The sequence below is a fragment of the Oryctolagus cuniculus genome, chromosome 11 (genome assembly GCF_051225735.1).
Source record: "Oryctolagus cuniculus isolate XC-2025 breed Fujian yellow rabbit chromosome 11, ASM5122573v1, whole genome shotgun sequence".
Taxonomy (NCBI): domain Eukaryota; kingdom Metazoa; phylum Chordata; class Mammalia; order Lagomorpha; family Leporidae; genus Oryctolagus; species Oryctolagus cuniculus.
In genome coordinates this window covers 57,081,112-57,103,451 of record NC_142877.1, presented here as the reverse complement: position 1 = coordinate 57,103,451, position 22,340 = coordinate 57,081,112, and the positions used below count along the sequence as shown (strand labels likewise).

General features: G+C 60.1%; 1 protein-coding gene and 1 long non-coding RNA gene across 14 annotated transcripts in view; one reads left to right on the top strand and one right to left on the bottom strand.

The window, feature by feature from the left end:
- The window catches only part of LOC149123478 (uncharacterized), a 427,738-nt gene that overhangs the window by 114,538 nt on the left and 290,860 nt on the right, over positions 1 to 22,340 (bottom strand). The window lies entirely within an intron of this gene.
- SMUG1 (single-strand-selective monofunctional uracil-DNA glycosylase 1) lies at positions 1,888 to 21,787 on the top strand. 13 transcript variants are annotated; one of them, XM_089307408.1, is made up of 7 exons: positions 1,888 to 2,006; positions 4,142 to 4,453; positions 4,797 to 4,943; positions 5,065 to 5,419; positions 6,092 to 6,393; positions 7,301 to 7,420; positions 7,890 to 8,564. In XM_089307408.1, exons 5-7 carry the CDS (start codon positions 6,103 to 6,105, stop codon positions 8,034 to 8,036), a joined length of 558 nt encoding a protein of 185 aa, XP_089163534.1. In that variant the 5' UTR covers positions 1,888 to 2,006; positions 4,142 to 4,453; positions 4,797 to 4,943; positions 5,065 to 5,419; positions 6,092 to 6,102; the 3' UTR covers positions 8,037 to 8,564. The 13 variants fall into 13 exon arrangements, with proteins under 13 accessions (XP_089163534.1, XP_089163537.1, XP_089163535.1 ...); XM_089307411.1 differs by lacking the exon at positions 5,065 to 5,419 and having other exon boundaries at positions 4,797 to 4,872; XM_089307409.1 differs by lacking the exon at positions 5,065 to 5,419.

Sequence of the window (22,340 nt, the reverse complement as noted above, 5' to 3'; positions counted from 1 at the left end):
GATTGGAAGTGGAGAAGCCAGGTCTCGAACCGGCGCCCATGTGGGATGCCGGCGCTTCAGGCCAGGGCGTTAACTCGCTGCGCCACAGCTCCGGCCCCTCTATAATACTCTTTTAAAAGTGCATTTTAATTTATCTGTTTGAGAGACACTGAGGCAGAGACACAGAGAGCTCCCATCTGCAGGTTCCCTTCCCAAATGTCTGCAGCAAAGCCAGAAGCCAGGAAACCAATTCAGGTCTCCTGAGTGGGTAGCGGGAACCCAACTCCTGGCACAACCACCTGCTGCCTCCCTGAGTCGGCATGAGCAGGAAGCCGGAGACAGGAGCCAGAGCCAGGTATTGAACCCGCGCCCTCTGATGTGGGACACTGGTGTCTTAACCATTGCTAGGCCAAATGCCCGCCGCTCAGTGCTCTCTCAGGGTCTGCTGGGAGGACTGCGAGCGGGTGCAGCAGAGTGGAGCTGGCAGAGGTGACTGCTGAGAGCTCACCACCAGAGCCCCCTCCCAGCTGCCCCAGACCAGCATGTCCCGAGCTGAGCAGACCGATACCTGGTGTCTAGGGCAGGGGGGACGCGGGACCCGTCTCCTCCCATTCCCACTCTTTGTTTCCTGTAGTTGGAGGCCCAGCCTTAGACCAGCCGGCCCCGACTCCAGGGTTCTGCAGACCAGGAAGGGACGCAAACCTCCCCAGAAGCCCAAGTGAGCTGCAAGTCAGAGCTGGGACCGCCAGACGCCCATAGATGGCGCTCACGGCCCAACACAGCCCTGGCTGTTCGCGGAAACCAAAGGAAAACAAGTGAGCCGGTTAACCCCTTCCTGCCTGGGCTCCGCCCAAGAAGCAGGCTGGTTGGTTGTGCAGGGCACCTCCAAAGGCCAGGTGACCCCACTCTTCAGCCTCTGCCCCTTATTTCTGGACGATCTTGCTCTGAGCTCCCTTGAGAAGATGGGCTTACAGGGAAACAGTTATCCAGTTCTTCCAGGAAGTGGGATTTCGGGGGCGGGGATCCTGGGTGTGTGTGGGGTCTCTGTCTGTCACTCATTTCGGTCATTATTATTCTGCCAGAGGCCGACTTGGAGTGTGGAGGGGCTGCCAGGGTAATAAACCTAAGTGCTGGGCTAGCGAGTGGCCAGGGCAGCGGAGAGCACGTGGAGCAATGAGATGACGCCACCGTGATGATCCCCCTCGTCCCGAGTTTTGTCCCGGGACGCAAGGCAGAAATGGGGGACCGAGGGTCACTGCTCAAAGCTCCCCGAAGCTCCTGCTCCACCCACCACGTCTGGTCTGTTGCTAGGAAACCAGAGGAAGCTGGGGAGGGGCAGCATCCTTACTTTCTCGCCTCTTGCCGTTCCGGGCTCACTGGTCCCCTTCCCCATCACCTGCAGAGACTTGGCTCCTGTGTTCAGAGTCCTGGCTGTGCTCAGCTGTGCGTGTCGAGGGTGGGAGGAATCTAGAGGGCAGCTGGCCTCAGGAGGTTTCCCCTCGATGGAAATCGATACAGAAACAGATCCAGAGAGAGAACAAGAACAAACCTGGACTAGAACCGTTCTGGACATTGGCCTTGGGACAGGCTGCTGAGGGGAACAGACTGGCAGGTGCAGTGTTGGCCTCCGAGTGTGACAGAGTGTTGGAGGAGGGGGGTTTGAAAGGATGGTGAGTGAGGAACTGTGGATGGCTGAAGTTAGAACATCCTTTCGGAAGTGTGGTGACTGAACTTTAGTGCCGGACGATGCCATTTAGTGCTGGAAACCAGGATCTCCCGTAGGTTCTTTGAAGAACCTGACTTGGTCTCAAGACCTGCGGATCGTGCCCTGATGGAAAGGGAAAACTACAAGTCCCAGCGTGCCTTACAGCCGACTTAGCGTAGCTTCCGGAGGTTTGAGCATTTCCGGCGGAAGTAGCCACGGGTACGCCAATCCCCTTTCCTAAATAAAGTTAACTACGATTCCCACAGCCCTTCGCGCCGGGGGCGGGGAAAGGAACCGGAAACCGGATGGGTTGCTGGACCAGGTGAGGAAGTAGGAGGTGGCGGGGAACCTGCGATTCTGGGGGGCAGGCTGGAGGCTTTCAGGGCCCCCGGGCTGGAGCGGAGCGGCGACTCAGGATGTCCTGCGCTCCGTCTGGGGCCAGCTTGGGTGCAGGAAGAGCCGAGCCCTCGAAGCCACCCAGCAGGCCTGCGGGATCGAGGCTCTCCCGTCGGGCGGAGCCCGCGGGCGCTGGCAGAAGTTGCGTGCGGTGCCTTAGTCGTCGGCCGCCTCGGACGAGGGGTGAAATGGGACATTTGAGTCCGTACCCTATAGTTATTTTACGTATTTTGTTGGCCCTGTGGGGTTCCAGCGTGCCTCCAGGGGACAGTGCAGTGGACAGTCTTCGGTCGCTTCTTCGCTTCCTCTGTTTTCTTGTCCCCGGGACCCTCCCTGCTACCTCTGCACTTAGTGTCGTGCGACATCACGTTTTCTAAAACAGCGCCATCTCCTAAGCCTCTGGCCCTTGGCGACTTTGGGTAGAAGTTCCAGCTTCCTGGAACTGGCTCTCTTTCCCACGGAGAGACTCGTAAATATAGAAACAGACGAATCAACAGCTAGCGGGAGGTCGAAGGAATGTGTGCTTCCCACGGAGAGGCGAGTTCTCCAGCGAGCCCTCCTAGAAGTGAACCGGGGGCTAGGTTTCAAGTCCGTTGTAGCCTACTGTTAGCCTATGGTGGTTGCTGTGGATCAGGCTTAGGAACCCCGGACACGAAAAAGCAGACTGCAGCCTTGCTGTGTGCAGCGCACGAGTCAGGCGTGGACCCAGCCTGGGGTTCCGAGAGGCCCCAGCGCCGCAGCAGCCGGCCCGCGAGTGGTGCTGCCTGAGGAGTTGCAAAGCAGGGTCCCCGTGGAATGTTTGCCACAACTGCTCCTGGGTAGCTGCCCGGACAGACCGGTTAGAGACTGCTGACGTCAGCCGTGGAAGGACTTGTGTGTTCGGCCTCTGGTCCCTCTATTTTGTCTCCCGCTCCCTGTGGGCTAGAGTCAGAGACCAGGTTGAGGGGTGAAGGGGGAAGAGATGGCCCTGGACCTGGGCTGGGGTGAGGAGGGAAGAGCAGCAGTGATGCGGTCACACCCAGAGCCTGGGAAGTCCTCAATGCCAAGTGTGCAGAGTGGGCAGCTGAGGATCGAGTGGCCTCAGAATATAGATACAAGTGCAGGGAGGCCATCAGGAGTGGCTCCTTGGTAGGAAGTAGTTTTAAATATTGCCTTATTTATTTGAAAGGAAAAGAATGAATGATCTTTCCACTGGCTCACTTCTCAAATGGCTGCAACAGCTGGGGCTGGGCCAGGCAAAGGCAGGAGCCTTGGAACTCCATCTGGGTATCCTGCAGGGGTGGCAGGGGCCCAAGCACGTGGGCCATCTTCCGCTGCCCTCCCAGGCACATTAGCAGGGAGCTGGATGGGCAGTGGAGTGGCCAGAACTCAAACCAGCACTCCCAGGTGGGATGCCAGCATTGCAAGTGGTGGCTTAACTGGCTGCCCCGCAGCGCTGACCCCAGAAAGTACTTTGCAGGGAGACTGAAAACAAAGGCACGGATAAGGCTGAATAGATACTTGCTGAGTATCAGTTGAGAGCTGGGACCTTGGAGTTCTGAAGGGAAATTGGATAGGTGCTGGCCCCTGCCGTACTCAGCGCAGCCACTGACTGGGGTGGGGGGGATCTGTGATGGGCTCAGCCTTCACCCACCGTGAGAATTAGCCGAGGAAGTGAGTTTGGCATCCTAGGGCCTAGCAGTTAAGACAGCTGTGCTCCACATAGGGGTGCCTCTGGTTTGCTTCCCACTTCTGGCTTTTGCTAAAGCACATCCTGGGATGGTCGGAATAAGTAGGTTCCTGCCCCCCAGGAGAGAGACCTGGACTGTGCTCCTGCTTCTGCCCTGGCCCGGCCCTGGCCGTTGTGGGCATCTGGGGAGTGAACCCGCAGATGGGAGCTCCGGCTCGCCATCTCTAAATAAATAAATAAATAAATAAATACAGTACGGACGCCTCCCACGGGACCGCCTTGTTTGTGGGGTGGAGCTGCAGTGTTGTGGAGGAGCCACTTTATCAAAGGGATTTTAAAAAATGAAGACAGCTGTGTGATTAAAAAGTTTATTTATTTTCATCTACTTGAAGGGCAGAGCAACAGAGAGAGGGTGAGAGAGAGATCCTGCATCCCCTGGCTTACCCCCCAGATGCCCACAGCAGCCACTCCCCAAAGGGCTGGGCCAGGCCGAAGCCCGGAGCCTAGCACGGCGTTGTGTCCTGGTCTCCCACGTGGGTGGCGTCCCCTCCGGCCGTCCTCGGCTGCCTCCTAGGATGCACGCGAGCAGGAGACTGCGTTGATCCAAGGTGAAGAGACGGGACCGGAGCTGGCCGCGGGACACGCAGGCTGCGCCGGGATGCCTGCCCTCGAGAGGACGGGCCGGACTGCACCCTGAAGCATGGGTAGGCACCGATGTCCGGGGAGGCGGGGCGGCCCGGGCCGGGTAACAGGCCGCCTGTCAGCTGGGGTCCTCAAGAGGGGCGTTTCAGGGGCTTTGTAGAAGTGGCACGTGGAGAGTTTTGGGAGGTGGGTTAAGAAAGGTCTTTTTTTTTTTTAAGATTTGTTTATTTACTTGAGGGAGATGCGGGGGCGGGGGGGCGGTCTTCCATCCGCTAGTTCACTCCCCAGGTGGCCATGACACCTGGAGCTGAGCCAGTCTGAAGGCAGGAGCCGGGAGCTTCTTCTGGGTCTTCCACGTGGGTGCAGGGGCCCAAGGACTTGGGCCATCTTCTACTGCTTTCCCAGGCCATAGCAGAGAGTTGGATCAGAAGTGGAGCAGCTGGACTCAAACTAGCGCCCCTGTGGGATGCCGGTGCCACAGGTGATGGCTTAACCCACTGCGCCACAGCGCCGGTCCCTAGGAAGGTCCTGAAGTGCGAGTGGAGTGGTCAGGTTGGCGCTCTGGGTTTGCGTGGGAGGAGGAGCGGTCTTGGTGTTTCCAGAGGCAGCTGTTGTGCCGCACCCCCCCCCCCCCCCCCGCCTCCTCTCATGCCATATTCCATCCCTGTATCAGCATTAGCGAGTGGATGTTGTATCCTGAGTTGTTCACGGGGAGCCTGCGTCTCCGGCCGTGGTCACACAGCTGCTCAGAGTCTGTTCTGCGCCTGTTAACCCTGCTCAGCACTCAGGGCGCGTGGAGGTGGGAGAGAGGGCAGGCCGGCTCGTCACAGCGTCCGACGCGGGGCAGTGGAAGACCCACAGCATCACCTGGCCTGGTCCTGCTGAGGCAGCCGCAGGCTGGGCTTGACATGCTGTTAAGTCTAGAGCAGGCTGGCTTCCAAGTAGAGAATTTCGCGTGGCCCGTGGGTGGTGTTATAAAGATCCAAATGGCCCCTGGAAGAAAGGCGGGTCCCTGCCCCTGGTCTACGGTAAGATGGCGTGCGTGGTGCGAGTATAGCCTGTGTCTGTTTGGGTTTATATCCCAGCTCTCTGCTCGCTGCCTGTGACACCCTGGGCAAGTTGCTTGATCTCGCTGAGCCTCGGCCCCCTCCCCCGTCACGAGGGAGCGATTACGCCCACCTCCCAGGGTTGTTAGGAGGCTCAATGAGCTGTACCTGGTGTCGAGCAATTGCCCGCCACCTGGAAGCGATTGTCATAGCCCTCCCCGGTCCCCGGGCTGTGGCTGTGCACCTGCGTCCCGTTCTGCAGCCCAGTGGTCCCCAGGACGCATACGGCTGGGTTTGCTTCATTACGAGTGACGGTACAGGTGCCGAAAGGCGGCTTGAAAACCTACGTTGTTCCTACGGTGGCCCGGGAACAAGGCTCAGACCTGTGCCTGCTGCAGAGGAGGCGTGGTTTATTCTCACCAGGTGGCAGAAGAAGAGGAAGAAGGCAGTGGGGAGGGGCGGGGTCTTCGTTACCTAGGCCCGAGATGCGCTCAGACCTTTGTGGGGCTTGGTGATGACTAACATGCCCTCTTGGGCTCTGTCCTGAGCCTGGGGATAGCAGAGGGGGCATGGCCAGCACAGAGAGACCCCCAACACCACTGCACACACTTCGGGGCTGAGAGCTAATGGGGCCCCTGTCCATCTCTTTTCCAGGTGACAGCAGCATGGCTGTGCCCCAGATCACCCCACTTGGCTCCCTCCAGGAGCCTGCAGGTGCCCCGATGCAGTCCCAGCCCTGCCCTCGGAGCTTGGCTGAGGGCTTCCTGGAGGAGGAGCTTCGGCTCAATGCTGAGCTGAGCCAGCTGCAGTTTTCGGAGCCCGTGGGCATCATCTACAATCCCGTGGAGTACGCGTGGGAGCCACATCGGAGCTATGTGACTCGCTACTGCCAGGGCCCCAAGGAAGTGCTCTTCCTGGGCATGAACCCGGGGCCTTTTGGCATGGCCCAGACTGGGGTGAGGGGCCTGGCTTCCCTGTGCTGGGCTGGGAGACTGCAGGGTGGGCGTCGTGCGCGTGTGCGTGAGCCAGGGGGGGCATAGCTGTGGCCGTGTGTGGGTGCCCCGCCCCGTCCCTCCCCGCACACACACTGGCTCCGGTGGTCTCGGATGCTCCCCAGCCTCCCTGCCTGGACTTAACTGAGCGCATTAATGAGAGTTCCGTTTCCCCTGTGAGCTGGCCGCTAATGGCCTCTGAGAGCCCTTCCTTCCGCTAGCCCCATCCTGAGCGTGCCTCGCCGGATCTCCCCTGTCCCTGGAGCGCCGTCGGGGTCCTCGCAGGGCATCCTGCAGCCTGGGCTCGGTGCCCTGCCCAGGAGAGGTCTGGAGCAGTGCCCACTCCAGGGCCCGCTTCCTCCTCCCTGCTCAGGATGAGTGACTGCCCCTCGGTGGGGTGCCTGGCGGGTGGGGGAGGGGAAGAGGCTTCAGGGCAGGAGGCTCAATCGCTTTTATTGACCCCAACTGGGTGATGAAAGGTGATCGATGCTGATCGATGGAGATGACAGCCCGAGGGCTAGGGCTGGGAGGGCACCTGGAGAGCAGTGGTCAGCCTTGTCCTTGCGCCTCCTTTAACCCTGGCCGCCTTCTGCTCTCGGGCCATCGGTCTGTCCCCAGCACTAGCCTTGTAGCCCTGTAGAGGGCCGGATGCCCGACCCCAGAGGCCAGCAGCGGGTGGAGGCACAGTCCACGGTGGAGAAGGGGAGAGAGGTGGACAGGACCAAAGCCGGGCCCGGAGTCCTTGTCTCGGGCCTGTGGCGAAGGTGGGGGTATCCAGGGTCCTTGGGGGAGGCAGAAAGGGGCTGGGTGGTCCTGACCAGGCGTCAGGGCTCCGATTGGAAGCCCCTCATGGCTCTCTCCTTCCCCACAGGTACCCTTCGGGGAAGTGAGCGTGGTCCGGGACTGGCTGGGCGTCGGGGGGCCTGTGCTGAGCCCGCCCCAGGAGCACCCTAAGCGCCCCGTGCTGGGGCTGGAGTGCCCGCAGTCAGAGGTGAGCGGCGCCCGGTTCTGGGGTTTTTTCCGGAACCTCTGCGGACAGCCCGAGGTCTTCTTCCGTCACTGTTTCGTCCACAACCTGTGCCCCCTGCTCTTCCTGGCTCCCAGCGGGCGCAACCTCACCCCTGCCGAGCTGCCCGCCAAGCAGCGCGAACAGCTTCTCGGCATCTGCGACGGGGCCCTCTGCCGGCAGGTGCAGCTGCTGGGGGTGCGGCTGGTGGTGGGGGTGGGGCGGCTGGCGGAGCAGCGGGCGCGCCGGGCCCTGGCCGGCCTGACGCCAGAGGTCCAGGTGGAGGGGCTCCTGCACCCCTCTCCCCGTAACCCGCAGGCGAACAAGGGCTGGGAGGCAGTGGCCAGGGAGAGGCTCAGGGAGTTGGGGCTGCTGCCACTGCTGAGTGCGTGAGTGCCCCCGGGGCCTGGCGTGGGATGCGTTCGAGGTCCCCGGGTGGCTTTTGTACCCGCAGGAGGCTGGCTGCACTTGGGCCGGAGCGGCACAGTCTTCTGCACTTCCTGTTGCCCGCACACGGGTCCCTTGGACTCTTGAACCATTGCTGCCGTGCGGCGGGTGTTTCGACACTACACTCTCCACGTGCCCGATTCACTTCCTGTGAGCGCTGCCTCTGTCTCTGGCCTCGCCCCTCGCAGGGAGCCAGCCCGCTCTGCGTGGCGCCTGCAGACTACCTCCTCGTTGCCTGGGCGTCCTCTGCCAACGGTGACGCCCAAGGTGGCATTTGCTCCCTCCTCACCAGGACAGGACAAGGCACGGGATGCTGAGGGCCTGGGTTGGAGGGAGAATTCATCGTGGGGACAGGGTGGGAAAGTCAGAAGACTTGGGGTTCCCTCCCAGCTTTGGGACCTCGGGAACTTGATCACGGACAAATGGATGAAACTGTGCACGCCTCAGGAGCTTCGCCCGTAATGGGGGGGATGCTGCCTCCTGGGCGGGCCTGAGGCTTAACCTGGCACAGGCTGGCACGCGGGGGGCGGGGGGCTCGCTGCCCTGCACCCCCTGAGAAGCCCCTGTCCGCCCCCAAGACCCTGGGTGAGGGCCAGGGGCTCGCTCTGCCAGACGGGGCGCAGTGAGTTGATGACATCTCAGCCTGTGATACTTCTTCGAAGCATTAAAAGCTCCTAAACTCTCTGGTCTCGGTCCTTGCCTCCCCCTTCCCAGTCCCCTCTCGTGTGTATCGTGTAGAGCTCCCAGCCCTTGGCTGTTTGCAGTGGATTCGCTTGCATAACAGGTCACTAATTGCCACACCAAAGCTATACGGCCTCCGTTAAGGTCCTGTCCATGGTTTGTTCTTGGGGTGTGTAGGGAACAGCTCATGGAATGGGTAAGAGCCTGGTGTCTAAGTTTTTGTCTCCTGATTTTTTTAAATATTGTCAAACTTACTAATCTTTTTATCAAGTTTATTTTTTTAAAGATTTTATTTATTTGAATTACAAAGGGAGGGAGGGGGGAGAGAGAGAGGACTTTGATCCACTGGTTCACTCTCCAAATGGCTGCAACAGCTGGAGCTGAGCCATTCAAGCCAGGAGCCAGGAGCTTCTTCCAGGTCTCCCACGTAGGTGCAGGGGCCCAAGGACTTGGCCATCCTCTGCTGCTTTCCCAGGTGCATTAGCAGGGAGCTGGATCACAAGTGAAGCAGCCAGGACTCAAACCAGTGCCTATATGGGACAACAGTGCTGCAGACCACAGTGCTGGTCCCTAAATTTTTTTTTTAAAAAAGGATCTATTTATTTATTTGAAAGAGTTACAGAGCAAGAGACCCTCCACCCGCTCTCCAATGGCTGCAGCAGTCAGGGCTGAACCAGGAGTTTTTTCTGGGTCTGGCATTTGGGTGTCATGGGCCATCTTCTGCTTTCCCAGGTCATTTGCAGGGAGCTGGATTGGAAGTGGACCAGGTGGGAGTTGAACCAGCACCTGTATGGGATGCCGGCATTGCAGGAGGTGGCTTTACCTGCTACATCACAACACTGGCCCCAATTTGTCTCCTTTTTCGAGGAAATGTTTATTTTTACTACTTGAAAGGCAAAAACAATGGAAAGAGAGCAAGGCATTTTGGTTCACTCTCAAAATGCCCACAATGGCCAGGGCCGGGTCAGACCAAAGCCAGGAGCCCGGAATTCAGTGTGGGTCTCCCACATGAGTGACAGGGGCCCAGCACTTGAGCCATCACCTGCTGCCTCCCAGGGTGCTTCGGGAGGAAGCTGGATGAGGAGTGGGACTTGAACTGACAGTCCAGGATTGCATGCAGGTCTCCCACGTGGCAGCTTAAACGTCTGTGCCACAGCGCTCACGTTTCCTGTCTCCGTGACACACACTGTGTGGTTCACGCCTCAGGTGGCTGCAGTGGCCAGAGCTGGGTCAAAGCTGGGAGCTGGGAATACTTGGGTGGCAGGAACCCAATTGCTCGAGCCATCACTGCTGCCTCCCAGCGTCCACACTGAGGTCAGGAGCCAGAGTCTTCACCACAGGCTTCACCTGCTCCGATCCCTTTCTCTTATGCCTGCTGAGTGGTTGGTTGGATTCTCCTTTGGTAAGGGCTGGGTGAGGTGGGTGAGGTGGGAGCAGAGCAGGTGGTGAGACCACATACATGAAGAACACACAGTGTATTCCCTGTCTCCAGGACATGGGTCGTCCCCAGTTTCCAGAGTCACTTAGGTTTTTAGTAAGACCTTCCTGCTGTCACACCTCAATAAAGAATGTGGGTTTTGTTCTTAGTTCCTGAGAGGGAGCCCTCAGTCTTTGGGATTTCTCAGGTGGTGGCAATGTCTGGATTATTCGGGGGTTGGAGGGAGCCCTCGAGCCACACCTGGATTTCGGCTGAGATCCGACTGCAGGCCACACCTGAGCTCACACTTGGCTTTGCTTCGGCTCAGGACGGAGGCTGATGTGAGAAAGACCAGGCGACAGAGGAGTTGGGTGTCAGCCTGAACTCCAGGGGGAGGGGGCCGGAGACTGGGCTCAGCCCCACGAGGAGGGGGAGGGTCTCTCGGATCCACCTCCTCCCACCAAGTGTTAAACGTTCACCCCCTTCCACCACCCCCCCCCCCACGTTCAACCTGGTAGAGACCAAGGCCGAGCTGGGAGGCAGGTGCTTCTGAGATGCTGCGGGGTAGAGTTTGCCAGAGGAGAGAATTCCCCGCCCTCCCCTCTGACGGAGGATGGGTCTGGGGTGGGCCACTCTCTGGTCCTTTCCTTTCCTTTCTTGACATTTATGGGTGACCTCGCTGTCATCCCCTGTGCTAGGCACTGTAGGAGCAACAGGGGTGAATTGGGGATTCTTCTGCCCTCAGCATTGTCCGTGTCTAGTGCCAGGAAACGCAGGCATATAATTAGCGTATAAATCACACGGAGAGCATGGCGTGAACAAGTTATAAACACAGCGCTCTGGGGACACTGAATGAGGATGCGATTGGCCCCGGGGGTGGGGGGCTGGGTAGGAGAGGGCTGTGATGGGAGGCTTCGGCGCTCACCACTCGCTAAATCTTACCACCTCTGTGAAATGGATGCTTGCAGAGAGGGGGCCACTAGGTGAGATATGGGCAGGAGGCCTCAGCCAGGACTGCCAGCGCTAGGAAACAGGACAGGGGAGGAGCTCACGGGCCCGGCATTAGGCGGCAGCCGGGGGCTGGGCACGAGCAAGGCAGGGGCCGTGGGAGATGGGAAATGGAGCTTCCTTTCAGAGCCGATCTCTCCTTTTCAAACATTTTTATTTGTAAGGCAGAGTGATAGAAAAAGACAGATCTTCTGTTTTCTGGTTCACTTCCCGAATGCCCACAATGGCTAGGGCTGGGCCAGGCCAAAGCCCCGAGCTGGGAACTCTGTCCAGGTCTCCCATGTGGATGGCAGGGACCCCTGTACTTGAGGCATCGTCTGCTGCCTCCCAGGACACACATCAGCAGAAGCGGAGCGGGGACTTGGACCTGGGCACTCTGCTAAGTCATACAGGTATCCCAGCAGCCTCTTAGGTGCCGTGCCAAGTGCCCACCCCCAGAGAAGACCTCTTCTTCTCCTTCTTCTTTCTTCTTTTTTTTTTTTTTTTTTTTTTGACAGGTAGAGTTAGACAGTGAGAGAGAGAGAGAAAGCAGAGAGAAAGGTCTTCCATTGGTTCACCCCCCAAATGGCTGCCTCGGCTGGCGCTGCACCAATCTGAAGCCAGGAGCCAGGTGCTTCTCCTGGTCTCCCATGGGGTGCAGGGCCCAAGCACTTGGGCCATCCTCCATTGCACTCCCTGGCCACAGCAGAGAGCTGGCCTGGAAGAGGAGCAACCGGGACAGAACCGGCGCCCCAACCGGGACTAGAACCCGGGGTGCTGGCACCACAGGCAGAGGATTAGCCTAGTGAGCTGCGGCGCCGGCGGGGTCATCCTCTACTGTTTTCCCAGGCCATAGCAGAGAACTGGATCAGAAGAGGCACAGTCAGGACTCGAACCAGCGCCCATATGGGATGCCAGCGCTGCAGGCAGCTGCTGAGCCCACTACATCACAGTTGAATTGCTTTCTTCTTCAGAGGCCTGACAGCCAGCTTGGCCCAAGCCCATGCTTAGCCAGTCAAGGCTGAATTATAACGTATTTGGGGAAACTCTCTCTCCCCCTGGTTTTGGCCGTGGCTGTCTGGAAGACAAGACATCTGCAGCGGCAGTGTCTCGCACGGCTCCCTGCCCACTCTTCTGCCCCTGCGTCCTGCCCAAGGATGCTCAGCCTGACGTCAGCCTCCCGGCCCCCGCTCGCACAGGCGATGGCCGAGCGCCCAGAGCAGCCCTCCGTGGCGGCCTGTGCCAAGCCCGCTCGCCATCTCCACTCTCGTTAATTGAAGCCACTTGACCCTGACCATTTCAGGCCAGCAATTTCCTGTCTGCCCGTCAGGAGCGTGGGGAGGACGGGCCTGCGCCGGTCACTCTGTCCTTCCATCTGCCTTGATGGTGCCAACTCCTCACCCAAGCTGCACACACGGGGCTCCCCACGTGAAAGCGCAGCATTGCTCCTTGGCATTGTCGAGACTGCTGAGAAAGGCCTTCCTGGTGCCGGCCCTTGAGGGGGTGGGCAGGCCTTGCCTTGAGCGTCTGATCCCCCTGTGAGGCCACAGGGCTGGCATGGCACGCTGGTGCTGCCGGTGTGGTAGTGTGGCTCAATGAGCACTGCTCTGGGGGTGAGCTGTGCGTTCCTGGGTAGTAGGTGTGAGTCTGGTGCATTACACGCTTTGGGGTACTTTTCTGATCCATGGGATCTTTTTTGCCTCTGCATTTTTGCATCTTCCAGATGGACGCTTGTGTAAGTGAGCAATGGCCCGCTTTTTGCCGCCTGGTGCTTTTGTAGTGTGTGGTATTGTGTAGCCTCTGCGTTTTGGTGCATCTTCCGGGGGCTCGTGTCTTTCCGAGTGTCCTCTGGCTCGGTTCGGGAGGGAGGGGAGAAGGAGCCCAGACTCGAAGGGAAGCCTTCGGGGGTGGTGAGGACGTGTCAGGGGCTGGGGGGTGGGGGGTGCTGCAATCTGTGACTTGGAAAACAGATTTGCGGAGGCGGCGAGCAGCTCGGGCGCGCGGGGCGTGCGGGGCGGGGGCGGGGGCCGCTCTGGCCCCCAGCTCCTCCGCAATCCAATTAAATAACATTTAAATGCATAACCAGCCCGCGCGGCGATGAGGCTGGAGATTGGAGCGGGCGCGGCGGCGGGCGCGCGGGCGGCGTTTTGTGGAGCTCAGCGATTCTGGCGGCAATTTCCCCCCGCTCGGCGCGGCTTTTACGAGCCCGCTCCCGGCGCCGCGCCCGCTCCGCTGCGCCCGCCCCGCTCCCGATCGCTTCCCGCCACTCCCCGCCTCCGCGCGGTCCCCCCTCGCCGCCTCTGCAGCCTTCTGGTGTGTCCGCGTGCGTGGCCTCGGGTACTTCTCTGCCTCGCCGCCTGCCCCTGGTTCCCTGCCTGTCTCCCCTTCTGTGCGTCTGTCTGTCTGTCTCTCTGGGTGCCTGTCTGACGCCCTCCTGGGCTGCCCATCTCCGGCTCCTGCCATCTGTCAGCTTTTCGCTGTTCTGCCTTTGACTTTGACCTCGGTCTTCTGGCTGGTGCTTTCCGGCTCCGCTCCTCTCTAGAGCACCTGCTTGAACCAGCCTCTCCCTCCCGGCTGCGCTGGCCTGGCCTCGCGGGTCCTTGCACCCCCAACCCTTTCCCCCACGCACTTGCCTGGCCTCCGCCCCATGCCCCGGGCCTGCCGGCACCTGCCTTCCCCGGGCCTTCAGCCCTCAGCCTCTCTCCCCCTGGGAGTCAGCTACGTGTCCTGTGGACCACAGCCTAAGGAAAGGGCAGGGCAAGGAGCCAGCCAATCACAGGCTAAGACCAGAGCAAGGGTGTCTGGCTTACCGAGCTAGCCTGAGGCCCCATGGGTTGGTGGGAGATGGTGGGGACTCCCCAGTCCTGCTCGTCCTTTCCCTGGGAGCAGAGCAGACAATGAGGTCACACTGGCGTGGGGAGGAGGCAGCTCTCTTCTGGGAGGTCCCTCGGGGCTGGGGGCTGCCCTGAGGTTAGCGTGGACACAGGGCACCGCCTGGCAAGTCACCCATGAGGATGTCCCCTGAGCTCCTAAAGCCAGGTGCCGGAGGAGGACAGAGCAAGCAAGCTGAGCCATTTTAATTTAATCGGTTCTGTTTCCCTTCCATTGCCTTTCCTATCCCTGCTCAGCATCCCCAGTCCCCCCAAAACGGGGCCTGCCATTCGCTGGGTGCTCCATGCCCGTGTGGGTTCCCCAGGGAACAGATGTGTGTGTGTGGTAGGCAAAGGCCTTGGTGCGGGCGGGTCAATGGCTGCTGCCAATTAAGGAGGGGTGAGAGCCTGAGGTTGGGGCGATCACGTGGGCCCCCCAGTCACAGCTGAGCCTTAGGGTGCACCCTGAGTGGAGGGGAGATTGCTGGGAGCTCACACAGGGCGGCAACTCTGCCTTCCATTCTCATTGTCCCCCAGGTGCCCGCTCTGGAAGCTTGGTCTTCAGAGTGGCCATGTTAAGAGGTGGCAGGAGCTTTAGGAGGCGCAGCCAGGTGGGAGGCCCCTGGGGGCGCTGCCCCTGCAGGACTTGAAGCAGTTCTCACAGGACCCTGGTAGTTCTCCAGGGAGAGCAAGGCTGGCCCCTTCTCTGTCTCTCAGGCTCGCTGTCCTGCCTGTGGGTGCTGCCTCTTGCATCCGCTACATCGGTGCTGCGACATGGCTCTCCCCAGACGCTGAACCCATGGGGCTGCCCAGTCTGGGACTTTCAGCCTCCAAAGCTGTGAGCTAAATCAGCCTCTCATCTGTATCCAGCCTCAGACACAGAACATGGCCAGTACACAGGGATGCCACTTAGGAGCCCAGACCGCAGAGACGGCCGGAAGTGGTGAGCGGTGGTCAGATTCTGGGTGTGTTTGCAGAGAGCAGGGGAGTGGCTAGTGGGTCAGCTGGACTGTGTGAGGGGCAGAGAGGAGTGAGGGAGGAGACCTTTTGGCCTGCGTGCCCTTGATCGATCCCACTGGGGGAGCTGGGTGTGGCCGTGTCAGGTCTGAGATGCCTGGGAAGTGTCCGTGTGGAGGTGGCTGAGGCAGACTTCCCAGGGAGTCCTTAGTGGTCCTCTATGGAGTGAAGACAGACAGAAAATTGAGGATGTCCAGTGACACAGCCTAAGCACTTCAGTGTTGTAAAACAAAGTTTCTGAGACATCACAGCCACCCCTGGTGGCCCGGGCCTCGGTGGTCCACATCTTGGTGGTCCCAGTCCACTCACCGGGCCTCCAAACTCCGCACAGCAGACGCCTCCTGCCACCTCTGCTTGGGGACCTGGAGGCGCGCCTGGAGCCCGGCAGAGAATCGGGGCTTGAAGGGACTGGAAAATCGTGGCTCACCTTTGCTTCTGCCCACAGGGACACGAGGGCTCTGCAAAATAAACCCGTGCAAGGCCCATCTGCCAGGTGGCCAGGCGCCTAGGCCATGGCACAGTGCTCTTCTGACCACTTTCGTGGCCCGGCTTGGCGAGCCAATGTCCAAGGAGTAGCTGACGGTGGCCACTGTGCCCAGAAGAGCAGCAGGACCGCTAGCATCCAGCAGGAAGCATAAACTTCCACGTCTTGGGTGATTTTCTTGTTCCTCCCCCACTTCCTGCTTTCGTTCCTTGTGACTTCCCAACAGGGACTCCCTCCCTTCCCTGTAACCTTATCTGACCTGTTCCTCCAGAACCCCTCCCAGGTCACCCACCAGGGAGCTCAGGCTGCAGACCCAGGAGTCACTCCTCTTTCCTGCTCTTTCTGGTCTCTCCTACCCAACCGTCGGGCAGGTTCCCTCGGCCTCATCAAAACGTGCCACTCGGACCACAGCCTCCCAGAGCCCACCCCCCCAATCCTTGCCACGTCGCTGCTGCCCTTGGGGCCCCTTCGAGGGTCCCCTGCGCTTGTCACCCTGCTGTCCGTTCCTCACCCGGGAGACCCTAGGCCCTGTGCTTCCCGCTGCCCCTCGGCACCTGCCACCGGTCCCCAGCCGCGTGGTTACCCTTCCCCCAGGAGTCTCACCCATCTTTCCCCGCTCAGCCCCTGGAGAGGTGGTGCTGGAGGGGGATCCAGGTGTCCTTTGCTCTTGGGGGTTGGCTTGGAGTCCTAAGAGATCCTTGGCCACATGCACCCCTGCTCCTGACCCAGCCGGGGACACCCAGGGGGCACATCCACTGTGTCCTCTAAAGCCTGAGCATCTGGTCTGAAGCAGTCACCGGTTATCCCCAGTGCTTAGCACAGCGCTGTGCACCCGGATGGTGCTTCCTAAACACTGATTGACTGAATCAGTGACTGAATGAAGGCAGCCGGTGCTCCCGTTGAGCCCTGGCCTTTCCTGGTGCTTTCTCTCTCTCTCTCTCTCTCTCTCTCTCTCTCTCTCTCGTTTATTTTTTTGCAAGTCAGAGCTACAGATAGAGAGGGGGAGGGAGAGAGAGAGAGAGAGATCTTCCATCTGCTCTTTCACCCCCCAGATGGCCGCAATGGCCTGGCTGGCTGAAGTCCAGAACCAGGAGCTTCTTCCAGGCCTCACACTTGGGTGCAGGGGCCCAAGGACGTGGGCCATCATCTGTTGCTTTTCCCAGGCCATGAGCAGGGAGCTGGATCGGAAGTGGAGCAGCGGGGACTTGAACGGTTGCTCATATGGGATGCCAGTGTTGCAGGTGGTGGCTTTCCCTGCTGTGCCACAGCGCCAGGCCCCAGCCTGGTGCTCTGTGTCCCCAGAGCACTGGGGTCCTGTTAGGCTGGAGGAAAGGGATAGGGCTGGAGAGACTGCACTTCCGGCACAGGGCCAGGGCTGCTGCTGCCCCTCGGGTCATACAGGAGGAGCGCAGCTCTGAGTGGAGGTGCCTGGCAGGCAGAAGACACTCTCAGCCTGAAACTGACAAGGAAAATGGTGAAGATGGAGGGAGACAGAGGGGCAGCAAGAGAGAGGACCTATGGGACAGGAGGCCACGGCCTCTCGGGAGCACCCAGCGCCGCGGCGGTCCCGGCGGCCCAGAAGCCCCTGCAGCCTCTCTCTGAAAGGCGCCACCCCTGGCTCTGACCCAGGCTGCATCTCCCTGTCCCTGTCACAGAGGACAGAGCTTGGCAGAGAGCAGGCCCACACTGCCCAGATCCTCTGTGCTCCAGGGACACAAGGGGGACCAGAGCCAAGAGGCCCAGCAGTGGGGGGTGACCACTTGCCCAAGTGAAAGAGCTGGGATTTAACCTTGGCCTTGGAGGAAGACGGAGTGAGCTTCTTGGAGCACTCCTCCTCCTCCTCCCCTCCCCCTCCCACTTCCCTCCCTTTCCCCTCTCCCTCCCCCTCCTCCTTCTTCTTTTCATTGTACTTATTTGAAAGAGTTACAGAGAGAGATAGAGAAAGGTCTTCCATCCACTGGTTCACTCTCCGAATGGCTGGAACGGCTGGAGCTGGGCCCATCCGAAGCCAAGAGGCAGGAACTTCTTCCCGGTCTCCCATGTGGGTACAGGGGCCTGAGCACTTGGCCATCTTCTACTGCTTTCCAGGCACATTATCAGGCAGCTGGATTGGAAGTGGAGCAGCCAGGACTTGAACCAGCACCCATATGGGATGCTGGCACTGCAGGTGGCGGCTTTACCCACCATGCCACAGCGCTGGCCCCCCAGATTCTTTGGCCCAGGAGTCCCTGATGGGAACAAACAAGGCTTCAGGAGAGAGAGGGGTAAGGAGAATTAAGGACGTGGCTGAGTGGCAGGTTAGCAGGCACCAGCATCGCCATCCGCGCCGTGAGCTCTTGGAAACTCCTGCCCAGGATTCTGCTTCAGCCCCATGCCCCGCCCACCACCCCAACCCTCTCACCACCAGCGTTTCCAGGCCTGGGAGCCGGTGCCCCTGGCCAGCTGCCAAGGCCAGGTGCAGGAGGCTTTTCCCGCCCAGGGTAGCCTTCCCAAGGGCTCCTGTGACTCCCACACCTGTGCCTCTCACTCACAGGCAAATCTGGGAAGGGGCCGGCTCTGTGGTTGTTTGTGAGAGGGGTCCTGGCTGGCGGGTGGGGGGGCTCCCCTGACCAGTGTCTGTCTCCACCCTCCCTCTCAGTCCCCGTGCCTGAGGTCAGGCTTGTACTCACTCATCCTGCAGCCCTGAGATGATGCCAGCAGGGTGGCCAGATTTTGCTTATTTTTTTCTTTTTAAAAAAATCTTATTTATTTATTTAAAAGGCAGAGAGAGAGGGAGAGGGAGAGGGAGAGAGAGAGAGAGAGAGAGAGAGATCTTCCATCCACTGGTTTACTCTCCAAATGGCCGCAATGGCCAGGGCTGGGCCAGGCCAAAGCCAGGAGCCAGGAGCTACACACAGGTGTAGGAGCCCAAGCACTTGGGCCGTCCTCTGCCGCTTCTCCTGGGCCATTCGCTGGGAGCTGGATGGGACGTGGAGCAGGTGGGACTGGTGCCCTCGTGGGCTGCGGGTGTGGCAGGAGGCAGTCTTCCCCAGCAGGCCACAGCACCGGCCCCTGGTGCTGAGGTCCCGCAGGCGCCCTGCAGTCACGGACTCTCAGTGTTAGGAAGCCCAGCGCTGCCCTGGGCTCTTCTGCAGGGGCTTTCTCCACGCTCAGCTCCACCGTGTCTGTCCTAGCCATGTTACCTCTGTCACATCCATGTCATCCCAGCTCTCTCGGGCCACAGCAGCGCGGAAGAGTCTCTCGTGTTCCGCCTCTGCCGCTGCCTGTGGTTTCTGCAAAGCCCGAGCCCAGGGGCTGCTGGTCACCTGCGGTCACGCGGGTCCTGTGGGGACACCCCGAGAATGGATGGTGGCCCTGGCGGGAGCGAGGACATACAGCACTGATTGGGGGAAGGTCAGCGCGGAGAGATCCAGAGGAAGCGGGGGGGGCTGGCTGGGATCTTGTACCTCCCACTCTAGGCCTCAGCTTGTCACCTGTAAGATGGGGAGAGTAGGGCCGGCGCAGTGGCACAACGGGTCGATCTGCCTGCAGCGCCGGCATCCCGGCAGTAGACGGGGAAGGGTGAGCGTGTTGGCTGTGGTAGTGTCACCACCCACCTCCCGTTCTCCCAGCTGCCGTCCTGTCTTCATGGCCGAGAGGGGAAGGCGTGGACCCCTGGGTTCGGCTCAGCTTTGGGCACTGCTTTCTGCCCGTCCCTCCCAGCACCCTGGTGGATGGAGGGGCCTGCGCCCCTCTCTGCCATCATTTCTGGCCCCCCCTCCGGGGCGGGGGTCCATCCTGCTTTCTCTCTGCCTCCGCTGCCAGTGCCCGTCCCCCCGCTGCCCAGTCTTCCTGATTTGGGGTGCCTCTCTCCTTCCTGGCCTGCTCCGCCTTCCCAGGCAGCCCTTAGCCCTGCCCTCCCACTGCCCTCTGGCCTCCTGTTTCCTGGCCGTGCCCCACCACCATGCGGAGGGCTTCGGCCCGGGTGCAGGCTCCACGGCGCAGGCGCGCTGAACACTTGCTCTGTCTGATCTCCTGGCATGCTCACCACAACTGTGAGCTGCGTGTCATTGTCCCCACGTCACAGGAGAAATGCAGCCGCTGCAGGTCTCAGCATGGGGCTCAAGTGCAGGCCCACTTGGCTAAGAGTGGATCCTGGCCCCAGGAGAAGCTGCCCTCACTTTCTCTCCAGAGATACTGAGCTCTCGCTCCTTCTTAAAACACTACCTGGGGGCTGGCGTCCTGGCGCAGCAGGTTGAGCTGCTGCCTGCGATGCCGCCATTCCAGTGAAAACCGGTTCAAGCCCCGGCTGCTCCACTTCCCATCCGGCTACCTGCTAATGCACCAGGGGAAGCAGCAAAGGATGGCCCAAGTGCCTGGACCCCTGCCACCCCAACATGGAGACCTGGTTCCAGGCTCTTGGCTTTGGCCTGGCCCAGCCCTGGCCTTTGCGACTATCTGAGGAGTGAACCAGCAAGCGGATGGATGATCTCATTCTCTGCCTCTCCCTCTGTCTCTCTGTCTTTTAAATAAATAAGTCTTTAAAAATCATCTGGACACTCCCAGGGTCCTCCAAAGATAATTTAGTCCCTTTTCTTTCTTTCTTTTTAAAAAATACTTATTTATTTATTTGAGAGGTAGCGTTACAGACAGTGAGAGAAAGAGACAGAGAGATCTTCCTTCCATTGGTTCACTCCCCAGTTGGCCACAAAGGCTGGAGCTGCGCCATTCTGATGCCAGGAGTCAGGAGCTTCTTCCCGGTCTCCCATGCGGATGCAGGGGCCCAAGCACCTGGGCCATCCTCTGCTACTTTCCAAGGCCATAAGTAAGGAGCCGGAACTCGAACTGGTGCCCACATGGGATGCCGGCGCCGCAGGCGAAAGCTTAACCTACTACGCCTCAGCGTAGGCCCTCGAGTATTATCTCATTTAACCACCATAGTCGCTGCAGCAGAGAGCTCATTTCTCACTCCAAGTTACAGATGAAGAAGCTGACGTGCTGGGAAGTCCAGTAACTGCCGTGGTCACCCAGCTTCTGAGCCCAGGCCTTTGGGATGTAGGACATGGCCTTCCTAACAGAGCCACTGCAAGACCCACCTCCCGGATCAGCAGGTTTGGGCTCCTGCCCGTGGCCACGAGCTCAGACACTTGGAGTTCTTGCGGTCCCTGCCCACGTCCGTGGCACTGCCCGCTGCGGTGCGGTCTCCAGATCTGGTCAGGCCGCTGGCCCTAATCGGTGCCGGGGGGGGATTTATTGGCGGCTGCCCCCGGGGAGCGGGGACAAGTGTTTTCCTCTCCAGCCCTGCTGTGCAGCCTCCAGCCCGATGGCTCCCTCGTTCCGGCCCATCGCAGCAGCTGATTTAACTCCGTGGCTGGGGATTTAGCTGCTGTCCCGGCCCCTACTATAAATCCCCAGGCAAATAACGGCGCTCTGCATCAAAGCACCGACAGGGGAGTGAGTGGGAACAGATGGTTGCCTTGGCCGTACGCTGCGGAGGGCAGGGGCAGTTGGGGAAGGCGCCAGGGCTTTCTTGTCCACCCCTGGCCACAAAGCCAGGCTGCCCCTTGCTCAGGCCCACGGGGTCCACTCGGCTGTAAGAGGATTGAACCTGCCCCAGTCCGCCACCTCCCACCCTTGACGCAACACGTTCTGGTGGGCGTGGAGTCGCAGTCCCGCGGCCCCATTTGAAGCCAGATGGCCTGATGTGCCAGGGGAGAGGAAACACTGCCTTCCAAGAGAGGGTGCCTGGCCAGGTTTCCTGGAGCCCCCACCGCACCGTTTGGGCACAGGTGGGGCCTGGTCTCCATAGAGAGACCCCAACAGAAGCAGGAAGTGCTGAGACCTTCTGGGTGGGAAGGGGAGAAAGACCCTAATAGATCAGTGACCTGCAACAGGGACTGAGGGAAACTCAAAAAGTAGGCCCGGGTCAGGGTGCACGGACCCCAAATGGTGGAGGCATGTCCTCAAAGTGAAGGGAGGAGAGTGTGGGAGCCGGGGTTGGGACCCCAAGATCGTCCATGCGGTGGCTTAGCTTGAGGGGCACGATATGGCCGCTCCGGGGCCCACACCGGGCCTGGGGGAGTGAGAGGTGAAACTGGGAGGAGTCACCTCCCTATTAGTGCCCCTTGGATTTTTTTTTTTTTTTTTGCCACTTCCTGGTCCCTCTTCCTCTCTTTTTTTAAAAAATTAGGTTGTACTTTTTAAAAAATGTATTTATTTTTAAATTAGTCTGCAAGGCAGAAAGATAGACAGGAGGAATGTCTCCGCACTGCTGGTTCACTCCCCAGATGCCTACAACTGGCAGGAAAGAACCAGGCCAGAGCCAGGGGCTGGGAACTCCATCCAGGTCTGCCTCATGGGTGGCAGGAACCCAGCCACTTGAGCCATCATCCCCTGCTGTCTTCCAGGGTGCACATCAGCAAGATGCTGGGATCAGAAGTGGAGCTGGGACTTGAACTCAGGCCCTCCGAGGTGGGCTGCGGGCGTCCCCGGTGCCATCAAAACCTGCCGCCCCAGGCGCCTGACTGCGCCCCAGCCTCCTGCCTGCCCCCTGCTCCTTCCTCATGGCCTTGGCCCTCCATACCGGGACAACACTTCCCTTCACCGCGCTGACCAGAGCCAGCGGGGCTGGGGACGGACTGAAGCTCCAGGCTCTGGGTTCTGCTCCCCAGAACCCCGCTCAGCCTGGAGCCCGGCCCCGGTGTCCGAGCTGTTCTCCCCTGAACTCATCCATCTTCCCGCCGCCCCCGCCCCCGCCCCCACCCAGCTGCCTCCGCCTGGGAGATTACAGACACTGAATCAGCAGCCAGCTCGGGCGGGCGGTGGTGGGAGGGCGGGTGTTCTGCTGACTGGGGACTTTCTGCCTCTGAGGGCTCCTTGGTGGGATCAGGGCCCCTCCTGGGGTTCTGGGGATTTGCCACGGGGAAAAGGAAGGGCTGGGGAGAAGAGTGGGTGGATGGGGGGGCAAGGGGTGTGCAGAGACGGAGGGAGCATCAGCAGGAAGTCCAGGGAAACAAGGGAGAA